The sequence below is a fragment of the Myotis nattereri genome (genome assembly GCF_964212035.1).
Source record: "Myotis nattereri genome assembly, chromosome: 7".
Lineage (NCBI taxonomy): Eukaryota > Metazoa > Chordata > Mammalia > Chiroptera > Vespertilionidae > Myotis > Myotis nattereri.
In genome coordinates, this window is record NC_138082.1 from 77,519,219 (window position 1) to 77,538,675 (window position 19,457).

General features: G+C 46.8%; 1 protein-coding gene across 1 annotated transcript in view; it reads left to right on the top strand.

Annotated features, from left to right (window-relative positions):
* TMEM163 (transmembrane protein 163) overlaps nt 1–19,457 on the top strand; it is a 227,395-nt gene that overhangs the window by 173,385 nt on the left and 34,553 nt on the right. The window contains exon 5 of the mRNA XM_081095201.1: nt 12,124–12,220. Within this exon, the coding sequence (XP_080951327.1) occupies nt 12,124–12,220 (97 nt within the window). The remainder of the gene's footprint in view (nt 1–12,123; nt 12,221–19,457) is intronic.

The following is a 19,457-nucleotide window of genomic DNA, read 5'->3' on the forward strand; positions in this document are numbered from 1 at the left end:
GAACACAGCAAAGGTCCGTTTATAAGCAGATCTGTATTTTGCAGGGAATCCTTTGCATTTTGCAAGTCTAATAAGAACTATCACTGTAATTTAAAGTTCTAGAATTTTTAGGAACTAGTTCTTGCAGATGAAGGCATTTAGGGTTAATCATTAATGTGCATTTCCCAAGTTATAGTACCATGTGGCTACACTGTATTAATACTCTGCAAATAATTTAAAGCCATTATTCTGTTTAGAAAGCTAGTTGCCTAACTCAGTGGATGAATAACATTTTTCTTTTAAAATACTCTCTTTCTGTTGTCTCTGTTTTTTATCTCTTCTTCTGGGAAATGTCACTCTTTAAAATAGTAGTGTGTGTAGGTCACAGAGAAGTTACAGAAATAAATAAAATTCAGCCAAAAACATGGTGAATCTTTCTTGCCCTCTGACAGTTTTGTAAATGAAAGGAAGCCCATGATTTGTACATTGCACAGTGAGAAATCCTATATCATTCCTAACTTGCAGTAGGTAAACAATGCCTACTCTTCAGTCCTTACATTTTGGTTATGTAAATAAATCTGTGCTGTCAACCTGTTGATCTGAAATAAAAATGTTTAATGAGCCAGAAATCCCACTGCTACCTTTAGACTAGAATTTTAGCATAGCAGGACCTTGGTGATTAAGTCAAATTCGCTAATTTTAAGCATGAGGAAACAGGCCTAGAGAGGTCATACGAGTTCCCTATTCTTCCCAAGTTAATGACAAGGATAGATCTAGAATCCAGGACTCCTGGTCCCACCCCAACTCCAGCAAAATTTTTGTGTTAAAATTCACACAATACCCAGATAAAGCAACTTCTAGCTCGTCTCTGGTTCAAGGCTCAGATTTGGATTTGAGCTCCAACTTATCTACTGCTTGGCTTTATAACCCTGAGCAGGTCACAGACTTTTCTGAGGCCTTCCCTAGCTCCCTCCCTTTCCCAGAATCTCATCTCTCAGCCCTCCTACCTTGCCAGGTGGCAGCACTGATGAGAAGTCCCTGAGCAGTCCAGGAAAGGTGTCTGCAAGCCACAAACCCTTACCCACAGGCCACGGGGTGTTTGCCCCAGAGAATCCACACCCTGGGACTTGGCCCTGAGACTCTGCCTCGGGTGGGGCATGACTAAAGGATGGCCTCTACCAAAAGTTCCAGTTATGGAAGAAGATGCAACAAGATTAAATCAGAGGTGTTCTCTTTAGAACTTTACATATAGTCAGTATCCCGTTAGTGACCTGCAGCATTTTAGCCATCATCTTATTTATGTTCATGATGATTTTGAAAGGGAAGTAGTATTTCATCCTTCCCATTTTACTTATCAGTGAACTGAGTCTTGGAAAAGGAGACAAGAACAGTTGAGTGTGGGTGGAAGCTGACCATACTGCTCTAGCAACAGTGCTGCACCCACCAAAGGGCACACCCCACATACGGTGCTCCCTCCCCGGGCGGGACCCACAGTAGATGCTCAGTTAAAACCTGATTAATTGTGCCCTCCAGTGTGAGACTTGGCAGAGACCAATGTTTGATACCTTACGGGGATACGATAGAAGGAAATGTCAAGAGTGATGTAGCTGGAGAAGGCATTTTTAGAAAGTTTCATTCTGTTATAAAAGTATAACTTGCAGAAAAGCAGAAGGAAAGAAGTTCATCTTCTCACCATTGTTAGTTTTGTGTATTTCGTGCCAAAAATGTCTCCCTGGGTTTGGATTTGTTTTTACACCTTTTTAATCTGTGTACACCATTTTATATCCTGCTTCTTCACTTAATACTTTCTTTCTGACACTTTAATGTCATCGATGAAAGCAATTTTAAATGGCACCCAGTAGTCTACTGAATTGATGCATCACAGTTACTTAAACACTCCTTTTGTGGCACATTTAACTTCCCCACTTTTAAGTATAATTAATACTGCCATGAACATTCTTCTGCAAAAAGCTTTTTCTTTGGGGATAGATTCCCAGAAGTGGATCAAAGAGAATGAACAATTTAAGCCAATTACTTTAAATACTGTAATCAAGCAGGTTAGAGACACTGGAGGATAGGTTACCAAGGAAATGATGGAGGGTTTCTGTAGCGATGAGAAGAAAGGAAAGAGTCAATTAAGCAAGTCATGCCGACAAGCATGTCCTGAAGGTGCATGGTTTTTCGTTTCCCACGGAGGCAGTGGGTTGGTGCCTGATGCCTCCAACACGGGTGCGAGTTCCAGAGATCACAGGAGGATCTGTTCTTGTATATCTTTTTGGTTCAATAAGAATGTTTATTCCAGGAGTGGTTTCCTGTACGTATCCTTGACATTGGGATTGCCTGATTTTCTGGATGGACTAAAACTGGGCAATTCCTCTTTTCCATAGTAATGCTGCCATCAGACAAGTGTTCCACAGTGGTCCTCAAACAGGCAGCCCCCCGTTCCAGTTCTAGGTGCTACTTTTGTGAGACAGTCTTTGGCTGCCACTGCCATAGGTATTTCTCTTCTAAGAACCTTGTATCTGTCAGCTTTGCTGCTATAACAACCATCCCCAAAATCTCTAAGACTTATAGCACAAACATTAATTTCTCAGTCGTTTTCCTCTTAAGCTGAGGTTTGGCAGAGCCTCTGTGCTGCATGAGTTCTTATTCCAGGTCTTGGGCTAAAGGAATAGCTCCTCTCTGAGGATCCTGGTTCCTGTGGCAGTAGGACTGAGATGAGGCCAAGCCAACCAGGCAGAGCTCTGCTCAGGTGTGTGTGGTGTCTGTCATCTCCTCTCACATTCTGTTGTGCAGGAGTACATCACACCTCTACGCCTGATGGTGGGCAGAATGCATCCTCCTCTACACCAAGGTGCTGAGAAGTACCTGGCCAGGATCAGACTGTGTGGTTGAGATCAAATTGTGGTGCGCAGTGTGCATCTACCACAGGTCCCCTGGGAGTTCACCTCCCGTTTTCTTCTGACATCCCTTGTCCTCGCACACAGGACCTGGCCCAGTGCACGGACTGCTTAGACCCCGTGTGAGAGGCTCCAGACGCAAAGGGCTTGCTGACCTCATTGGTGGCTGGTGGCCCTGGGACTCTGCATCATAGTCGCAGGTGGAGTTTTCTGAAGGTGACACAGCAACACCGTCCTCCCGTGTGCCCTCTTCCAATCTCACCCTGTCACTTCGCCATCAAGAGGTGGCGTCTTTTCCCATCTCCTTTCATCTTAGTCCTGTGAACCACTTATAACCAGCAGAATGCTCTGGAAGGGCACTGGGGCTCCCAAGGCCTGAAGCTTGACCCTGTCCTGGAAAGCTTGCTCTGGGGGAAGCCAGCCAGCCATGGAGGAAGCTCAGCTACCCCAAGGGACACTGGCCAACCACTCTGCCCCGGTCCCAGTGAGCTTGGCCTGCCAGCTGTCCCTGCTGTGGGATGAGTCCTCTCTCTGGGTTCAGTCCTTGTTATCACTCATCTTGGATTCACAGTCCCGGGGAGGAATATCCCATCAGCCCAAGTGTGGGTCGGTGCCTTGTTTCAGGGCAGGGTGTAGTGACTGCCTTTCCTCTCTTTGAGGAGAGTGAGGCCTGAAAGGTGAATCGAGGCTCATTTATAATAATAACATAATATGCTAATTAGACCAGATGTCCTTCCGATGACCTTCCGGACGAAGCCGGGGCTGCGAGGGAAGCCCAGAAAGCCCAGGTCCCGAGTGCCAGAGGGAAGCCAGTGCCAGCAGCCAGGGGAAGGAAGGCCTACTCTTGCATGACTTTTGTGCATCAGGCCTCTAGTTACCAATGAAAGGTGGAGAGGTTGCAGGTCAGGCCCAGATGGTCATGACAGATATTGCCCGAGTCAGCTGTTGAAATACAAATCTAGTCATCTTACTGCACCATTGTCAACGCTGTCAGGGTCTCTGCATGGTTCTCCTAAGAAAGTTTTACAACTTAGCACATGGGGTGCTTCAGGGTTGGCCCTTGCCCACCTTTCTCCCCAGCTTCCTGGAACCTTTACTCCAGCCTTACGAAGGCACTTGTGATTTCTTACAATGACCTTGTCCACTGCCAAGGCTTTAAGTACACTCTGTGTGCCAGTGACTCCCAATGTATGTCCCCACTTGAACTTCTCTCTGAAGCTAAACTCCTGACTCTAACCACATTCTCAACAACTCCTATCTAGAAGACATCTATGACATAACAGATTTATTGGTATCTGGTAGGCCCTCAGTAAATCTCCTTCAATGTCCACATTGATGTAGTGTTTCTTTAACAGGTAGTACATGCACATTGTTTTAAAAACTACAAAAAGCATAACAAAGCATGGAGGGAAAAGTGAGTCTCTGTTCCCCAAGTGTTTTCTGCAGAGGCTGATATCACTTTTGGGGTATCTGCCTGAATATATTCTACACATAGACAAGCAGTTATACATCCAGTAGATATTTAAGAAAAAAATCAAAATTGATGCACAGATAATGGACCTGGCATTGAAAATACTTTAAATAACCAGTTTGCTAAAATTAAGATTTCTGAGTGTTCTTATTCTCCTGAGAAACAGATGTTTACCCTGAAACTCTTTCTAAAATCTTTGCAAGACCCACTAGTCCACTTCTTACTTCACTAGGTTGAAAGTAGTAAGTGAAAGCAAACCTGCCTGGGATCTTACAGGAATGGAGAAAGCATCCCTCTGTCCCCTCCCCTGCCCCCCACACTTCTGCCCTACGCTAGCGTCCTTTCTTTCTGGGACCATTGCCAGAACAGCCAGAGCGATCCTCTCATTTCTCTGCTCAGTCCTTCGATGGTTTCCCATCCTGTTCAGAATGAAAGCTCAAGTATGTAGTGTGACCTTAAGGCCCTGCATGGCCACTGTGTGCCAGCCACGCTGGCCACATCCCTGATCACTGACTATGTGGGGTTCCCTCCTGCGTGGCAGCCTTGGCATCCTGTTCCTTTGTCACGTGCTGTTCTCCAGGTAGCGCTCAGCCCACCCTCCCATTGCTTAGGTCTTTGGACAAATGTCCCCACATTAGCAGTGTGATTACTGTACATAAAATTACACTCTCGTTATTCTCCTTCATTCTGCTTTATGTTTCTGTGCATAATGGCATTATTTGTTCACATGCTTGCTGTCCGTGTCTCCTGTGAGCTCCACGGAACAGGCAGCTGCTCCATTTCCGGTCCACTGCTGAGTCCCTGCACCACCACACGAAAGGTGGCAGTGGTATTTTTTGACTGACAGTAGAGCTCAGGGTATGAGTCTCAGCATGCATTACCCTTGCTGAGTATCCTGGAAGTGGGTAGGGTTTGGGACACTTGAGATGGGGTGTCCCTGTGTGTTTGTCTCCTGCCATCTTTCTACATCCCAGAAACGACACTGTGAAACCTTGTAGGCATGGGGTGATCTTTTCTAATGTACATTAAAATACATCACTATTAAGTACAACACGCTGGTCCATGTTCCATCTAAGATCCATTGTGCCTATTATGGGTGTCGCACCCACCATCTTGAGGGGACTTCTGCGAGGCCCTCACATTGCTGGTCACTTCACACACCAAATACTCCACGAACAGCACCTCCACTGACACGAGCCCCACAGTGCTGTGTCTTTACACGTTTCCTTGGCCTGGGGTGCCCTCCACAGCCTTCTAGCGACTCTGCTTGATGATTCCTGTCCATTCTTCCAGACCCTGCTTCAGCATCACACTGCAGAGCCCCTCTTCTTCCAACCTGTCCTAGGTGGGTCTTCATCACCCTGATCCCTTTCTTCATTTTGTTCCTGTTCATTGATTTCACATTGTAAGTAAGGACTGTCCTGTAATGAGTTTCAGGTTTCCCACACTACACTTGTGCTCTGGGAGACTGGGAGTAGATTTTGTTTGCCTTAGTCTCAGGAGTTGGCAATGTGAATGACTGAAGTTCAGATCCCTTTCTGAAATAGTTACCCTAGTGGAGCAGTAGCTATGCCTAGGATTGATTAGCGTGAGATGAGAACAAGAGTGAGACTTGCATGTAAACCTAGGGAGTTGGAGGTTAACTGGAGGGAGGGAAAGGATGCATTGATGGATGGAAGGTACCAAAGGCGTGATGCCTTCTGCAAGGTTTCCTAGAGCAAACCCTGCTGGCTCTCATTAATTTACCTGGTTGTGATGAGTAGCTTCAGGGCTTCTCTCCCCTTCTCTTCCCCCTTCCCTCCCCTTTCCTCCCCTTCCCTCCCCTCTTCTCTTCTCTCCTCTCTTTTCCTCTCTCCTCCCTCCCTTCCTCCTCACACACTTTGGTAAGTCTACTTTCAGCCCAACCTTTGAAGTGGCACTGTCTGATATGATAGTCACTAAATTGTAATTAATTACAAGCAATTAACATTTTATTTCTTCAGTTGCACTAGGCATGCTTGAAGTGCTCAATAGCCATACATTGCTAGTAGCTACCATATTGGCCAATGTATAATAGAACACTTTCATAATCACAGAAGTTCTATGGGACTGTACTGCTCCAGAATTGAATTCTTTAATAAATCCCCTATTTTGACTTTTGTCCCTCAAGTTGAAGGCAGGAAAAAAGTCCTATCTAAATGAGATGTCACTTGGGTGGGTTTAGTCACTTTGTGTGTCATTACAGATATAAGCAAAGGGCCATTTGTTGAGTAAGGAGAGGATTTTGGTGGTTACATGTTGAGGAGATGGACAATCTCCCCATGGAGAGTATGTGGCCCAGAGAGCTTTGGCTTAAATGACCATCCCTGGTCCAAGCCACCCTCTCTCATTACAGCCTGTTCAGAGTGCAGCAGGTGTATGGGGTTGGAGATAGAGGGTATTGATGGGAACATGGGTGGAGAGGGGAGATGGGGCCTAGAGCCTAGGAAAGTCAAGAGAGGAGGTAAGATGAATAAGGATGGAAAGGTGAGGGGAGGGAATTCCTGCAATAGGAGAGGAGGTGTATATTGATAGCAATGGAGTGAGGAAGGCCGAGAGCCTTGAAAAAGATGGGGAACTTTTTGGCATGGCCATTGTAGAGAAAGAGAAATGGCTCATAAGCATTCTTTGCTCACTTTCGCCTTCCCTTTACTCCACATCCAAACCAATTGTGTTTGCTGCTTTATTTAAAACAAGAGGTCTGGTGAGTGACATTTGTGCACTGGGGGTGGGTGGGTGGGGGGAGCGGTCCCTTAGCCCGGCCTGTGCCCTCTCATAGTCCAGGACCCCTTGGGGGATGTCCAACTGCCGGCTTAGGCCCGCTCCCCGAAGCCCACAGTTGTACATCCCCCGAGGGGTCCTTAGCGCTGCAGTGGCGGTGGGAGGGGTTCCCACCACTGCAGCTGTGCTCACCAGCTGTGAGCCCAGCTTCTGGTTGAGCAGTGCTCCCCCTCTGGGAGCGCACTGACCACCAGGGGGCAGCTCCTGCATTGAGCGTCTGCCCCCTGGTGGTTAGTGCATGTCATAACAACTGGCTGTTCCTCAGTTTGGTTGATTTGCATATTAGCCTTTTATTGTATAGGATTATTATATAGGACTAGAGGCCTGTTGCACGAAAAGATTTGTCCAATAGGCTTTTCCTTCCCCTGGCTGCCGGCACCGGTTTTTCTCCGGCACCCGGGACCCAGGCCTTCGCTCCAGCCAGAGCCACCTTCAAGCCTTCGCTGCCCCGCCCGGCTGCCCCGGGTCGGGTCGCACACAGGATGCCCACCGCCCTGGGTTGCAGATAGCAGGCCCGGATGGCAGCAGGGCAGGCGGGATGGCGCTATTCCACCCTGCCTGCAGTATGCAAATTAGCCACCATCTTTGTTGGTTAATTTGCATATTGCGCTGATTAGCCAATGGGAGGCATAGTGAAGGTATGGTAAATTACCATGTTTGTCTATTATTAGATAGGATGGCAGAGTACATGGAGTGAAGCAAGACCTAACTGAGATAAAACAGCATTAGAAATTGTGCATCTGTGTATACTCACCATTTGGCTTTTATTTTTCGTTATGTTACACTTGACAGTGTCTGGGTTACAAGTGCTTTGAAGACTAGGGTGAAAGACGATAAATAAAACATTTACACTTTAGGCTGTAGAATATATTGGTTAATTGCCAGGCTACTGTGTTTTAGATCTTGTGTGATTTAGGGGATGATTAGAAGCAGCTTCTCTTTGGGAAATAAGTCAGGCTTTACTGATGTGAACCACAGGCCTTTAAACCCAAACTTTCAACCTTACATCATTTTGGAGAGAATATCTGTCAGTAGATTTTTCCCTTATAATTTCAGAGGCAAAAAATTAATGCTTACTTGCAGGGTTATCCGGAGGTTTGTAATGCTGCACACTATTAGCAATTCACAGTCTTTGCAGAGGTGCCAATGGCTTTAACCACTTCTGTGGACTTTACCAGTCGTTCAGCCATTAAATGTGGCAGTGGCAACACTATCCAGACTCAGACTTGAGTGTCCATCAGGATCACCCGAAGGGCTTAGTAAAACACAGTAAAACACGGGTCACTGGGTCACTGCTGGAGTTTCTGACTCGGGGGGTTGGCATAGATTCCAGAATTTGCTCTTCTAATGAGTTCCCAGGTGACGCTGATGCGGCTGACCGGGGGCCTCCACTTTGGCGGCCATTGGTCCTGTGGAAATTTAAATTCAGCTTCAGTCTGGGTTGACTGGGGGATTCTGTTGAATTACAGTAGTTTATTTACCTCGTTCTGACTTCAGTTTTCCTCCGCTGGGGTTTGGTCAGGAGGGAGAAGGAGGCTGCGTTCATTCCGCTGACGGGCTCCTCCAGGTGAAGGCCAGGTGTGCTGATGGAGTGTCACCTCGCTGCTCCCCCAACCCCCAACCCCCTGAGCCAGGAAGCAGCAGTGTTTGCTCCTCACCCAAGTCTCTGCTGCAGCCTGGAGACTGAGCAGTCCAGGTCGCCGGGGGTGTGAGGATATGACGTGCATGCCCAGAGCCTCCCATTGGCCAGTGGTGAACCGGGCATGGCCACTGGGAGGGAGTCAGGAGACCCAGCTTCTCCCTCTGTGGACGTCATACTCCTTGGGTGACCTTGGACAGCTTGCTAGTCCTTGACTCCCCCACTTGACTACTTGTGTGGAAACATACCTCCCCCTCCCAGCCTATGAAACAGCAGAAAAACAAAAACCCCACCTGGGGAGGGGCCTCAGGAGCATTTACCAGTGCCGTGCGGAACTTGGGTGCCTGGGGAGAAAGCTGCTGTGTAAACACAATATATTATTAATAAAACGTCAAAAAATAGCATCACGCCCTCTGCTAATAATAGCTGCTTCAGGCTGCGGAGCTGCCCGCACTCCGGCTCCCAGCCGTGGGGAGGGAGGGTGGCTGTGGGTTTTGAATTTGCACCACATTTAAAAGAAGATGAAAATAGGTTTTAAAAACATTTCTGGGCATATTCATGGGTATATTCATGAGGAAAATATAATAGCAGTTTTGTGTAATTCAACGTTAATAAACCAAATCATCATTTTCTTTTGATATTCATTGCACTTCAGAGTTGTTTGACAATGTGGGCTGTTCCAGAGGCCTATCGGCTGCCTTAGGAGTGTCCCCCCCACCCCCGTCAGCGTTGGTAAGCCGTAAGTGGGGGGAGCTGTACAAAACACTAGTGATGACTTCATCAGTGAACGGTTCCCCCAGCTCTATGGATGCACATGGCACTGCTACGCGCTGCTGTAGACACGGATCTAAAGACAGGGTTCTCGCCCTTAAGGGATTTGTAATGTAGTTTTGATTAAAAATATATAAGCAAGATATTACATAAGGAGACCATTGTACTCTTAATACTTGTCTCCTTCAGTCATGTAAACAAAATCCCAAGCCGCTTTGCGTGTTATGGAGCTGCCTGAGTGACCCGGAGGGACAGATTCCTGTGGCATCGCTGCGCCCTGTCGGCAGGAAGCTCAGACCTTTGTTCCTCTCCCCCCACTTCCCCACCCCAGGGGTGTGCGATGGACGCTTCTTAGGGGTGTTGTGACAGACTGTAGAAGGCCTAGCACCCCAGTGGTGGCTGCCCTCCCCCATCCTGGGGAGAAAGCTGCTCCGCACACAGAGACACTGCAGGTCTCCAGGGGCCATTAGGGCCTGTCCTTCCTCACCAGCAGGCCTGGCCGCTCCCTCCCTGCCTTCTGCCCAGAGAGTTGTGGCTTTTTCACCCACCCGGAAGCCCCCTAAGGACAGGGCCTCACCTGGCTCCCAGCAGGGACCCTCGGCTCCGATGCAGAGGGGACTTGCCTGGGGAGCTTTTAAACAAATCTCACCCCCTCCCTCCCCGAGATTCTGATAAAATTGAATGGGGAGGGGAGAGGAGGGGTGGGCGCGGGTGTGGTCTCTGGGCAACTGTCAGGAAAAGCCCTTGGTGAGTGCAGGGTGCCCTCAGGGTTGAGAAGCACTGAGTTGGTGGTTGGATTTAGAGGAGAGGGTGGATCAAAGTCTCTTCTAGTCACTCGGGAGTTTTTTGAATGGAGTGAAAAATCCCACATCACAAACCTTACCTTGGAAGCTTATGCTGACTATAGGCGCCTTTCCTGTAATGGGACCTCTCAGGGTCCCCTTTGTTTGCAGGTAGAAATGGTCACCTTGAGTGTTGGGTACAGCTGGCCCATAGCCGTCTTCCCCAGGGGCACAGCTGGGACTCAGGGGCCAGTGCCTGGAGGGCAGTGATCCACCAACCCCTGGGGATCCCTGGTCTTGCCCCAGTATCTCGTCACTAAAGGGTCTCCGGCAGGCACACCTCATCCCTGTACTGCTCCCCTCTCGGCTGCGGCCCCTTTCACCGCTCATTCTGGGGATATATGGCACCCATGGCGGATCTCCATTTGGTTTATAGGGCCAGTCTGTCCAAGACCCCCACTCAGCCCATTCATTACCTTTTGCACATCTCGGTGCTCTTTTGCGGTTCGCCCCGGCCAGCAATGATGCCTTCTTTCTATCTGTGTTGTTGGAAGAATGAAACCTACAGCTGGCGTGTGGATGAGAAGCCTGCCGAGTAGACTCCGAGCAGCGTGCTGACCTGCTTGTTTCTGATGTCTGGGCTTAGGGGACATATTTATTAGAACTCTATTTGTTAGAATTCTAAATAGGTGCCACTTCAATGTTATGCGGGAAACTTCGGGCCATTTCTCAGTCCAGAGAAGGAAATCCAAGATGGATAATGAGAGGTGGTTTTATTTACTGGTGAAGGAAGAAGGCTGAGGAGGCTGCCAGATGGGAGGCATCAGGGTGGGACAGGAATGATCTAGAGTTAACCTTGGTCATTCTCGAATTTTTTATCTCTCCTCTGTCTCTTCATTTTCATTTGGCATTTTGACCCTTGTTACTATCATTTCCTCATACTTACTTCCATATTCTAGCTTTCTTTTTCCTGTGAGTTGTTGTGTCTGGGAGCCAGAGACAGCTCCACGGTCCTGAGCCCCATAGACTTCCCTGCTGCTCCCACACCCCACCCTTGGCCTCATCCCTAACTTCCTCACCTGTGCTGGGTGTCTTAGCGGACCTCATCCTAACTTATTTCCCCTCATTTCTTCCCCAAGAATTGCTCCATCTCACCGTAAATACTCTGTAATTCAAAGGTATCTTATCACCAGAGAGAGACATCTAGGGTGGGCTTTTGTTTTCCTATGTTTAATCCAGTATTCGTGGTTTACTTTTTTATGCTCTGTGCGTTATCTGATTTCATCTTCAGGTAGAAAATATTCCCATTTGGCAGGTGAGAAAATAGAGGTTTAAAGAAGTTAAGTAGCTTGATCAAGATCAAGCAAATGTTAAATGGTAGAGCTTGGGATATCTCATGCTAGGGCCTCCACTCTTTGCTAATGAACTCTGCACCCTCTGGCTGGAGGAGGCATGAACTGGGTTGCCAAGAGGGTGTGGGGGGTGGGTGGTTTGGATCTCATGGCCTTGGAGATTCTTCCATGCCAGCATTCATGGGAAGCTGTGAGATGATGTAGGATGTCGGAGTCTCTTCCCCATGGGGTTGATTTTGGTGATAAAATTCTGAATCATTTTCTTAGAAATGATTCACTATCAATTCTGAGACAGTGGGTGGTTATAGTGGGAATATGGCAAATAACGGCTGGTCCCAGTGCCTCGGGTTGTGTCATTGTCCCTGTCATTGTGTAAATCAGCAGGTGGAGTCCTCCCAGTTATGTGTCTCAATGTTTTGTTTCTTTGCAGAGCCTGTGTCATCCTGGGGGTGATATTCCTTCTGTCATCCTTATGTATAGTGATCAAAGCCATCCATGACCTCTCCATTAAGCTGCTCCCAGAAGTGGTAAGGTCCTTCTTCTTTCTTCACACTCCCTCCTGTGTCCCCCTCTTCACAGGGTTACTGGGAAAGTTGGGCAGGTGGAGAGAGTATGCACCACATGTTGGGAGTCCTGAAGAGCTCTTTGCAGAATGTGAATTACTTGGGGCAGAGAAGCACTGGACAAGATGAAAAGACTTAAAATATTTGAGCCTGTACTGGGTTCTGTGTCCCTCGCCTTAGATTTCTGACTATTTTTAAAATGAGATGTCTTTTATGTAAAGAGAAATGGGTTGACTTTAGTAGCAGAGTGAGCCAGTCTGTGTTGTTGATATCTATTATTCTCCATCCATTTAACGACCGTTGTAATAAGAATTATCTTATCCTTTGCAACTTGATGCATGAGCCTGTTTAGGTTTTCTGGCACAACTGGCATCGGAATGCAGAAATTGGAGACACAATTTCATACTGAAGTGTGTCTGACTGCTTTGTTCTCGGGGTGAGATGTGTCACCTGCACTCTGATTCTTTTTCCCCCCCTCTCCTTATAAATGCTGAGAAAAGAAATATTTTTACAAAAGAAAAGAAATACTTTTACAGTATTTATATAAGGCAGCTGATTTATGAACCAGAAAATGGAGATGCTGCCATTGCCATGGTTCCCTATTCAGGGTAGGGCAAGAGCAGGTTTACACTTGTTGGTATGGACAATAATCCAATAATTAATAAATAATAATCACACAAGAATACACTCTGTGTTTCATGTCCTGACAACTGTAAACTTACTTTTGCCTCACCCTGGACAAGGTAGATAGTGATTTAAATGCAAAAGAAAGGTCTCTCGGGTGATTTGATTTGCGATCAGCTAAATGCACCCTGCTAATATAAGGCCTAAATTATTAGCCCTTTAAGTTTACTTTTAGAAAAATATATGTTAATCCCTTCTGAGGCAATGTATCACGTGCGTGTGTGTGCATGTGTTTATGGGGAAGGTGAAAGCGAAGCAGAACATTGTACTGCATTTCACGGAGCTATTAAAGCAACTGCGTGAGGTTGCCCCGCCCCCACGCTGAGGCAGAGCCATGCCTTTAGAAACTCATCAGAATCTTACCCTTATTTATCATCACAGATAGAAACACTTGTTCTCTGATTTCTCAGTGACAGGAAGGAAAGATGGGTACCGGGGTAGGAATGTGTTTAGTGTTTTTTAGCAGAGCTAGCTCAGCAAGTATTACTGTTTATAATAGTCTGTGTTCTTCGTCTCACTATTGTTGTCTTGCCCTGATCTTCCTGGTGGCCTAGGATCCTGGACTTTTTCATCCTTTCCCTCCAACAGACTTGCGATCCTGTGTTCCGTTCTGTCAGAATCAGAAGCTTATGTGAAGTGTAGACGTGAAAGCATTAGTGTGATTAATTAAGACATTATAGACCCTGTAAAATATTTGCATTTTATAGGGTCTAGAAATCTGACTCCACTCTCATTGGTGGGGAGCTCCAGCCCCCGGCTAGTTGACACACTTCTTTAGGTGTAAACATGTGTTTCCAGCAGGACAGCTTGGTATGGAATGGAGAGCTGTGCTCGCAGACCAACCCTTGCAGGGCCCTGCTTGCTTTTCCTCTTGATAGATGAACCATTTTTAACTGGGAACAGTCTCCTATCTTATGGTGCAAATACTCCAACTTGAATTCCACGTTGAGGTCTAAATTCCCAGGCGGGGGTCAGAGAGGGTGAATAACTCCACAATTTTGCCCAAGCCTGGACCTGTCCTTGGGGAACTCAGCCCACTGCATCGTTATCAGTCTTAGCGTGGGACTTAAAAATTACACCCATTCATTGTTGCCCCTTAACAACTCTGAAGTGAGGGGTTTGTTTAATAGTTGGTGTGTTTTTTTTTAGTATATATTTTATTGATTTCAGAGAGGAAGGGAGAGAGAAAGAGAGATAGAAATATCAATGATGAGAATCATTGAGCAGTTGCCTCCTGCATGCCCGCTACTGGGAATCAAGTCCGCAATCCGGGCATGTGCCTTTGACCGGAATCGAACCCAGGACCCTTCAGTCCACAGGCCAACGCTCTAGCCACTGAGCAAAACCAGCTAGGGCTGTTGTGTTGTTTTTTAAAAGCCATTGGAGTAACAGAAATGTATCAAAGGCGCCTTCAAGCTGTGTGAGCTCCCTTCTCCAGAGGGGAGGCCTTCGTATCAGCTGAGTGGCACGTGAGGCCAGGTAAATGCTGCAGGCTTATAGCTGATGATAGTTCAGTATTGGTCTTTGGGTTCCCTGTGTCTGCTCTAGAAATTTTGTGGAAGCCAGCAGGCTATAGCCAGACCCCCAACCCCCAATCCCTGCCGACATTCAAAATGAGTGGAGTCACAAACTCAGATGCCCCCCAGAGCCAGTCTCAAAAACTGGAGAATTGCCTAGGTCCATGGCACCTAGAGAGCGTGCTCCCGGATTAAGGATCTGCCCTCTAGTGGAGGTGCCCTGTGAGGTTGTGGACCTGGGGTGGTCAAATCTTCCAAGATTTTAAGAGAAAGTGGAAACCTTGTGTTTAATGTGAAATAAATTGGCAACTGATTTAAAAACTTGAAGTTCTGGCTGGGAGTGGGTGGACAATTTCACATGGGCCCAATAATGCATGGCTTTTGGCTGCTCATGGTGTGGTGGTTGAAACCAGGGAGACTGGTGGTTAGCGCCTACCTATTATGACTTTAGGTCAGAGTTACAGCTTTGCCCTTCGCCCTTCCTTTCCCTTCCCTTCTTTTCCCTTCTTTTCCCTTCCCTTCCCTTCCCTTCCCTTCCCTTCTTTTCCCTTCCCTTCTTTTCCCTTCCCTTCCCTTCCCTTCCCTTCCCTTCCCTTCCTTTCCCTTCCCTTCCCTTCCCTTCCCTACAGAATTGCTTTCTTTACATGTCATTTCTGTCAGGTTGTTACTGTGGGTTTGCCAGAAGCAGCATTTTTCCTACATTAGGCCTGTTCCCCTGGCAACTTGCTTTCTTTTCTTTAAAAAAAAAAAATACTGTATTTTTATTGATTTTAGAGCAAGAGGAAGGGAGAAGGAGAGAGACTTAGAAACATCGATAAGAGAGAAATGTTGATCAGCTGCCTCCTGCACGCCCTCTACTGGGGATTGAGCCCACAGTCCAGGCATTTGCTGGGCCAGTGTGGCTCAGTGGTTGAGTGTCGACCTCTGAACCAGGTGGTCATGCATGGTTCGATTCCCAGTCAGGGCACATGCCCGGGTTGCGGGCTCAATCCCCAGAGTGGGGTGTGCAGGAGGCAGCTGAACAATGATTCTCTCTCATCATTGATGTTTCTATTTCCCTCTCCCTCTCCTTTCCTCTCTGAAATCAATAAAAATATATTAAAAATATAATAAAATAATTGTCCTAAGATGACAGTGCTAACTCTAGTGGCTGCTGCCCTAAACATTCTGATTTTTTGTATTTCTAAATTTCTGATCAGAATTACTCCCATTTATGGCCTGAGGTCATTTCAGATTGGGCCCCTTTTGAGGTAGGAGGTATTGAACAGAAGGAAATGCGGGGAATGGTGGGTGGGCAGGAAAGCAGTTCTGGGGCCTGGCGAGCAGTTTCACAGCGTGTCAGCCCAGGTCTCCGGGGCAAGTGCCTGGTCCACGCGGGTGCATTTCTGAGGTTCCCTCAGTACCTGGAGCATTGCACCTGAGGGGTGAGGACATGGAGCTAAAGTTAGGGACACATCTCAACTCTGTGACTTCCTAACTGGAGAAACCTGGGCAGGTTGCTCCACCTTTTTCTGCCTCGCTTTCTTTGTCCGTAAAATGGAAATACAGTACCTTTTTTTTGTAGGATTGTTAAGCAAACAAAATAAGAAGATGTAAGTAACGTGCTTATTAACACATAACTACTGGGTAAGTGTTGGCTGATATCACTGGACTAGAGAAGTTGGTGGACCTTTTGGTGCCTTTAGTTTTGGAAGCTTAGACTGGACTGAGCAGTCCAGGAAATGACCTCAGTGACACTGTACTCAGCTCAGAGTCAGTCGGTAATGCTGTAAGCTCCTCCTTGAGCAATAACCTCTAAATCCTGGATGCGCCATCAGCAACAGAGAGATTCGTCTTCCAGTATGACATGCTCTCAAGCATAACTCTAAGTTTAATTTGGGACCTGCATTGACAAGTACTTTAAACACACACACACACACACACACACACACACACACACAAAAAAAACAATCACACACAGTCAAGGTCCTCCACATCCCCCCAGCCAGCCTCTCCCAGCACCGTGCAACGAAAGGTGGAAACCCGGTCAGACTGTCAGTGGTGTTCCACCCTTGTTACTGCAAACAGAATAATCCTAGTACTTAAGCAAGACTGACCTCTTTATTCATCTTTGAGACAAGGACCTACCGGCTTCCAAGCAGAAGAGAGCTGAGCACTGAGGGAAGTTGATTATTATTGGCTGAGAGCGTTCAAGGCAGAGAGAGCCCAGAAATAGGTCTGTACATATCTGGCCAACCGGTTTTCAACTAAGGTGCCAGGGCAGTTCAGTGGAGGAGAGTGAAATCTCTACAAGGAATGGTGCCGGAGCAGCCGGACCTGGATAACCATATGGACAAGGTGGACATCCACCCCTATATCCGAATTAATTCAAAATGGGCCATAAAGCTCAATGGAAAATATGAAACTCTAAAATTTCTAAAAGAAAAGAAAGGAGAAAGCCTTTGTAACCTTGGGTTAAGCAAAGGTTTGTTGAATCCAGTACCAAATGTATGAAGCATAAGATCAAAACATCAAGAATTGAACTTCATCAAAATGAAAAAGCTTTGTTCTTCCCAGACGCCATTAGGAAAATGACAGGACAGCATAGACAACACCCATGGAGCAGACAAAGGACTTGTATCCACAGTGTAGAAATAACAGCTTAATAAGAAGACAAACAACCTAATAAGAAGTTTGGCAAAAGATTAGTACAGACAGTTCACAAGACAAGAGATAAATGAATGGCCAGTAAGCACCCGAGAAAATGCTCAACATTATTCATCCTCTGGGCATTACAAATTAAAACAACTATAAGCTACCACTACCTACCCACTGGAGTGCCCGAATTAAGAAAAGCAAATGTGTGGAGCATGGCAGCCCTCATGTACTGATGGTGAGAGTGAGACGGTTCATCCGCATTGGAGAAGAGTTCAGAGGTTCATTAAAAAGTTAAACATCCACTTATCAGATGATCTAGCCATTCCACCCTCAGGGGTTTACCCAAGAGAAACTAAAATATATGTCTGCACAGACTCTTCCACAAATGGTTATTGTATTTTTCTTTCTAACATCAAAAAACTGAAAACAACCCCAAAGTATATCAGCAAGTGATGGATACACAAATTCTGGTATATCCACATAATGGGATACTACTCAGCATTAACCCGTACAACAACATGGAATAACCTCAAAATAATAAAGGCGGGCACCAGGAGCAAGGCAAAAAGGAACATGTACATAGCATTTCACTTGTATATGTGAAATGTATATAACATTTCAGCTGCAAACTAATCTATAGTAACAGAAGGCAGGTGGTGGTTGCCTGAGGATGATGGGGTGTGTGTGGAAGGGGGGTGCTTATTAAACAGCCACAAGGAAACTTTAGGGGGTGATGGAAATATTCTCTTGCTTTTGGTGATGGTTTCTTGGACATAAACCATGTCAACATTGATCAACCTGTACATTTTCAATATATGCAGTTCACGTACATCCAGAGGCTGAGCTTGGCCCCTAATGACCTCACGTTGCTAGGCCAAGAGGAGTCCTGCTCAGATCTGTGTCAAATAAATATTTCAAGTTGCTGTGAAGCGAGGCCTTGTGTTCCTGACTGTAACCCATACATCCGGTACCTGGGATGTTGACAGCACCGCTAAAAGTCGCACCATAAATAGGTGGCCATATGAAGACAAGGCGTGTGATGAGAGGGAAGGGTAAGCAGCAGGCTAAGCATGGCAGCTGTGGCCGCAGGTCCCAGTGAGGGGCGCTGTGCTGGAGTGTGCTGGCCTCAGGCATTGCCAGGAGCACTCACAGGGTACGCTCGCCGAGGCTCAGGCTCCCAGAGGGTTCACGGTTCTAAACCTGAATGCGTGGTTGCCGGTCCGTTCGGTCTCTGGCACACAGTGGGTTTGCTTGCCAGTTCAGGTGTTACCTAGGAAATGCTGGCTGGTTCTCTTCTCCTCGCTGTGTTAGCCTTCAACTCTCCTCAGAAGGCGACGTGTCGTGTCTGTGCACCGTCCTCCACGCTGTGGTCTTCAGTCTCTCAGGCCCCTGTGTGTGTTTCCACCTCAAGAAGGCCCTTCGGCTTGTCTTGTTAGACCACAGTTTCCCTGAAGCATATAGGGTGTTCGACTCGCTGCCATTTCACAGAGGAAAGAAATCCTCAGATAAAGAAATGGAACAATTTCCCCCAGAAACAGACACACAGACATACACACATATACAAAGACACACAGAGGCACACAGACAGATACACACAGACACACAGACACACACACACAAACACTTAGACACACACATACAGACAGACACACACATGCATAGATACACACCAACACACATGTAGACACATATAGACACACACACGTATAGACACACACTCAGACATACGCACAGAAACATATATAGACACACACAGACATACAGAGACCCAAGCACACACATACACATAGACACACACACACACACACATACATGAACAGAGCCAGGTGTTTTGACAGGGCTCTTCTCTCCTGTGGATTGCCTCCTGGAGTACCACAGAGTATGAGTCCTGAAAGTCAGTTTTCAAGAAAAGCTAATACAACATGTTCAGTTTCCTGATTGAGGAAATATGGCCGAGACTCTCAATCTAACAGAAGATTCTGAATAAACTTCAAGTCTAGGATTTTCCAACTACTGAATGGGAGTGACCCCCCCCCCCCCCATCCATTTTCCCAGTGGCCTTGAAGACTCCCACATGACAAATACTATGAAAACCCCCTTAGGAGGCTGCTGGGTTATGGCAACAAAAACGGAGAAGAGAAAGGAGGAGAGGGAGGGAGGGAAGGAGGGAGAGAAAGGGGCCCCCTCCTCTTCATCCCCAGCCTAATCGAGGGGCATCTGTGTATTTAAGGACACCGGTGTTTATTAAAGATGCGTGTTGCTAAGGCAAGATTGCGCACTTTGCTATTCAGATGCTTCTGTGCTTGACCTTGGGAAATGTATTTAATCTCTTGGCACTTGTCTTTCCATTTGGAATGTGAGAA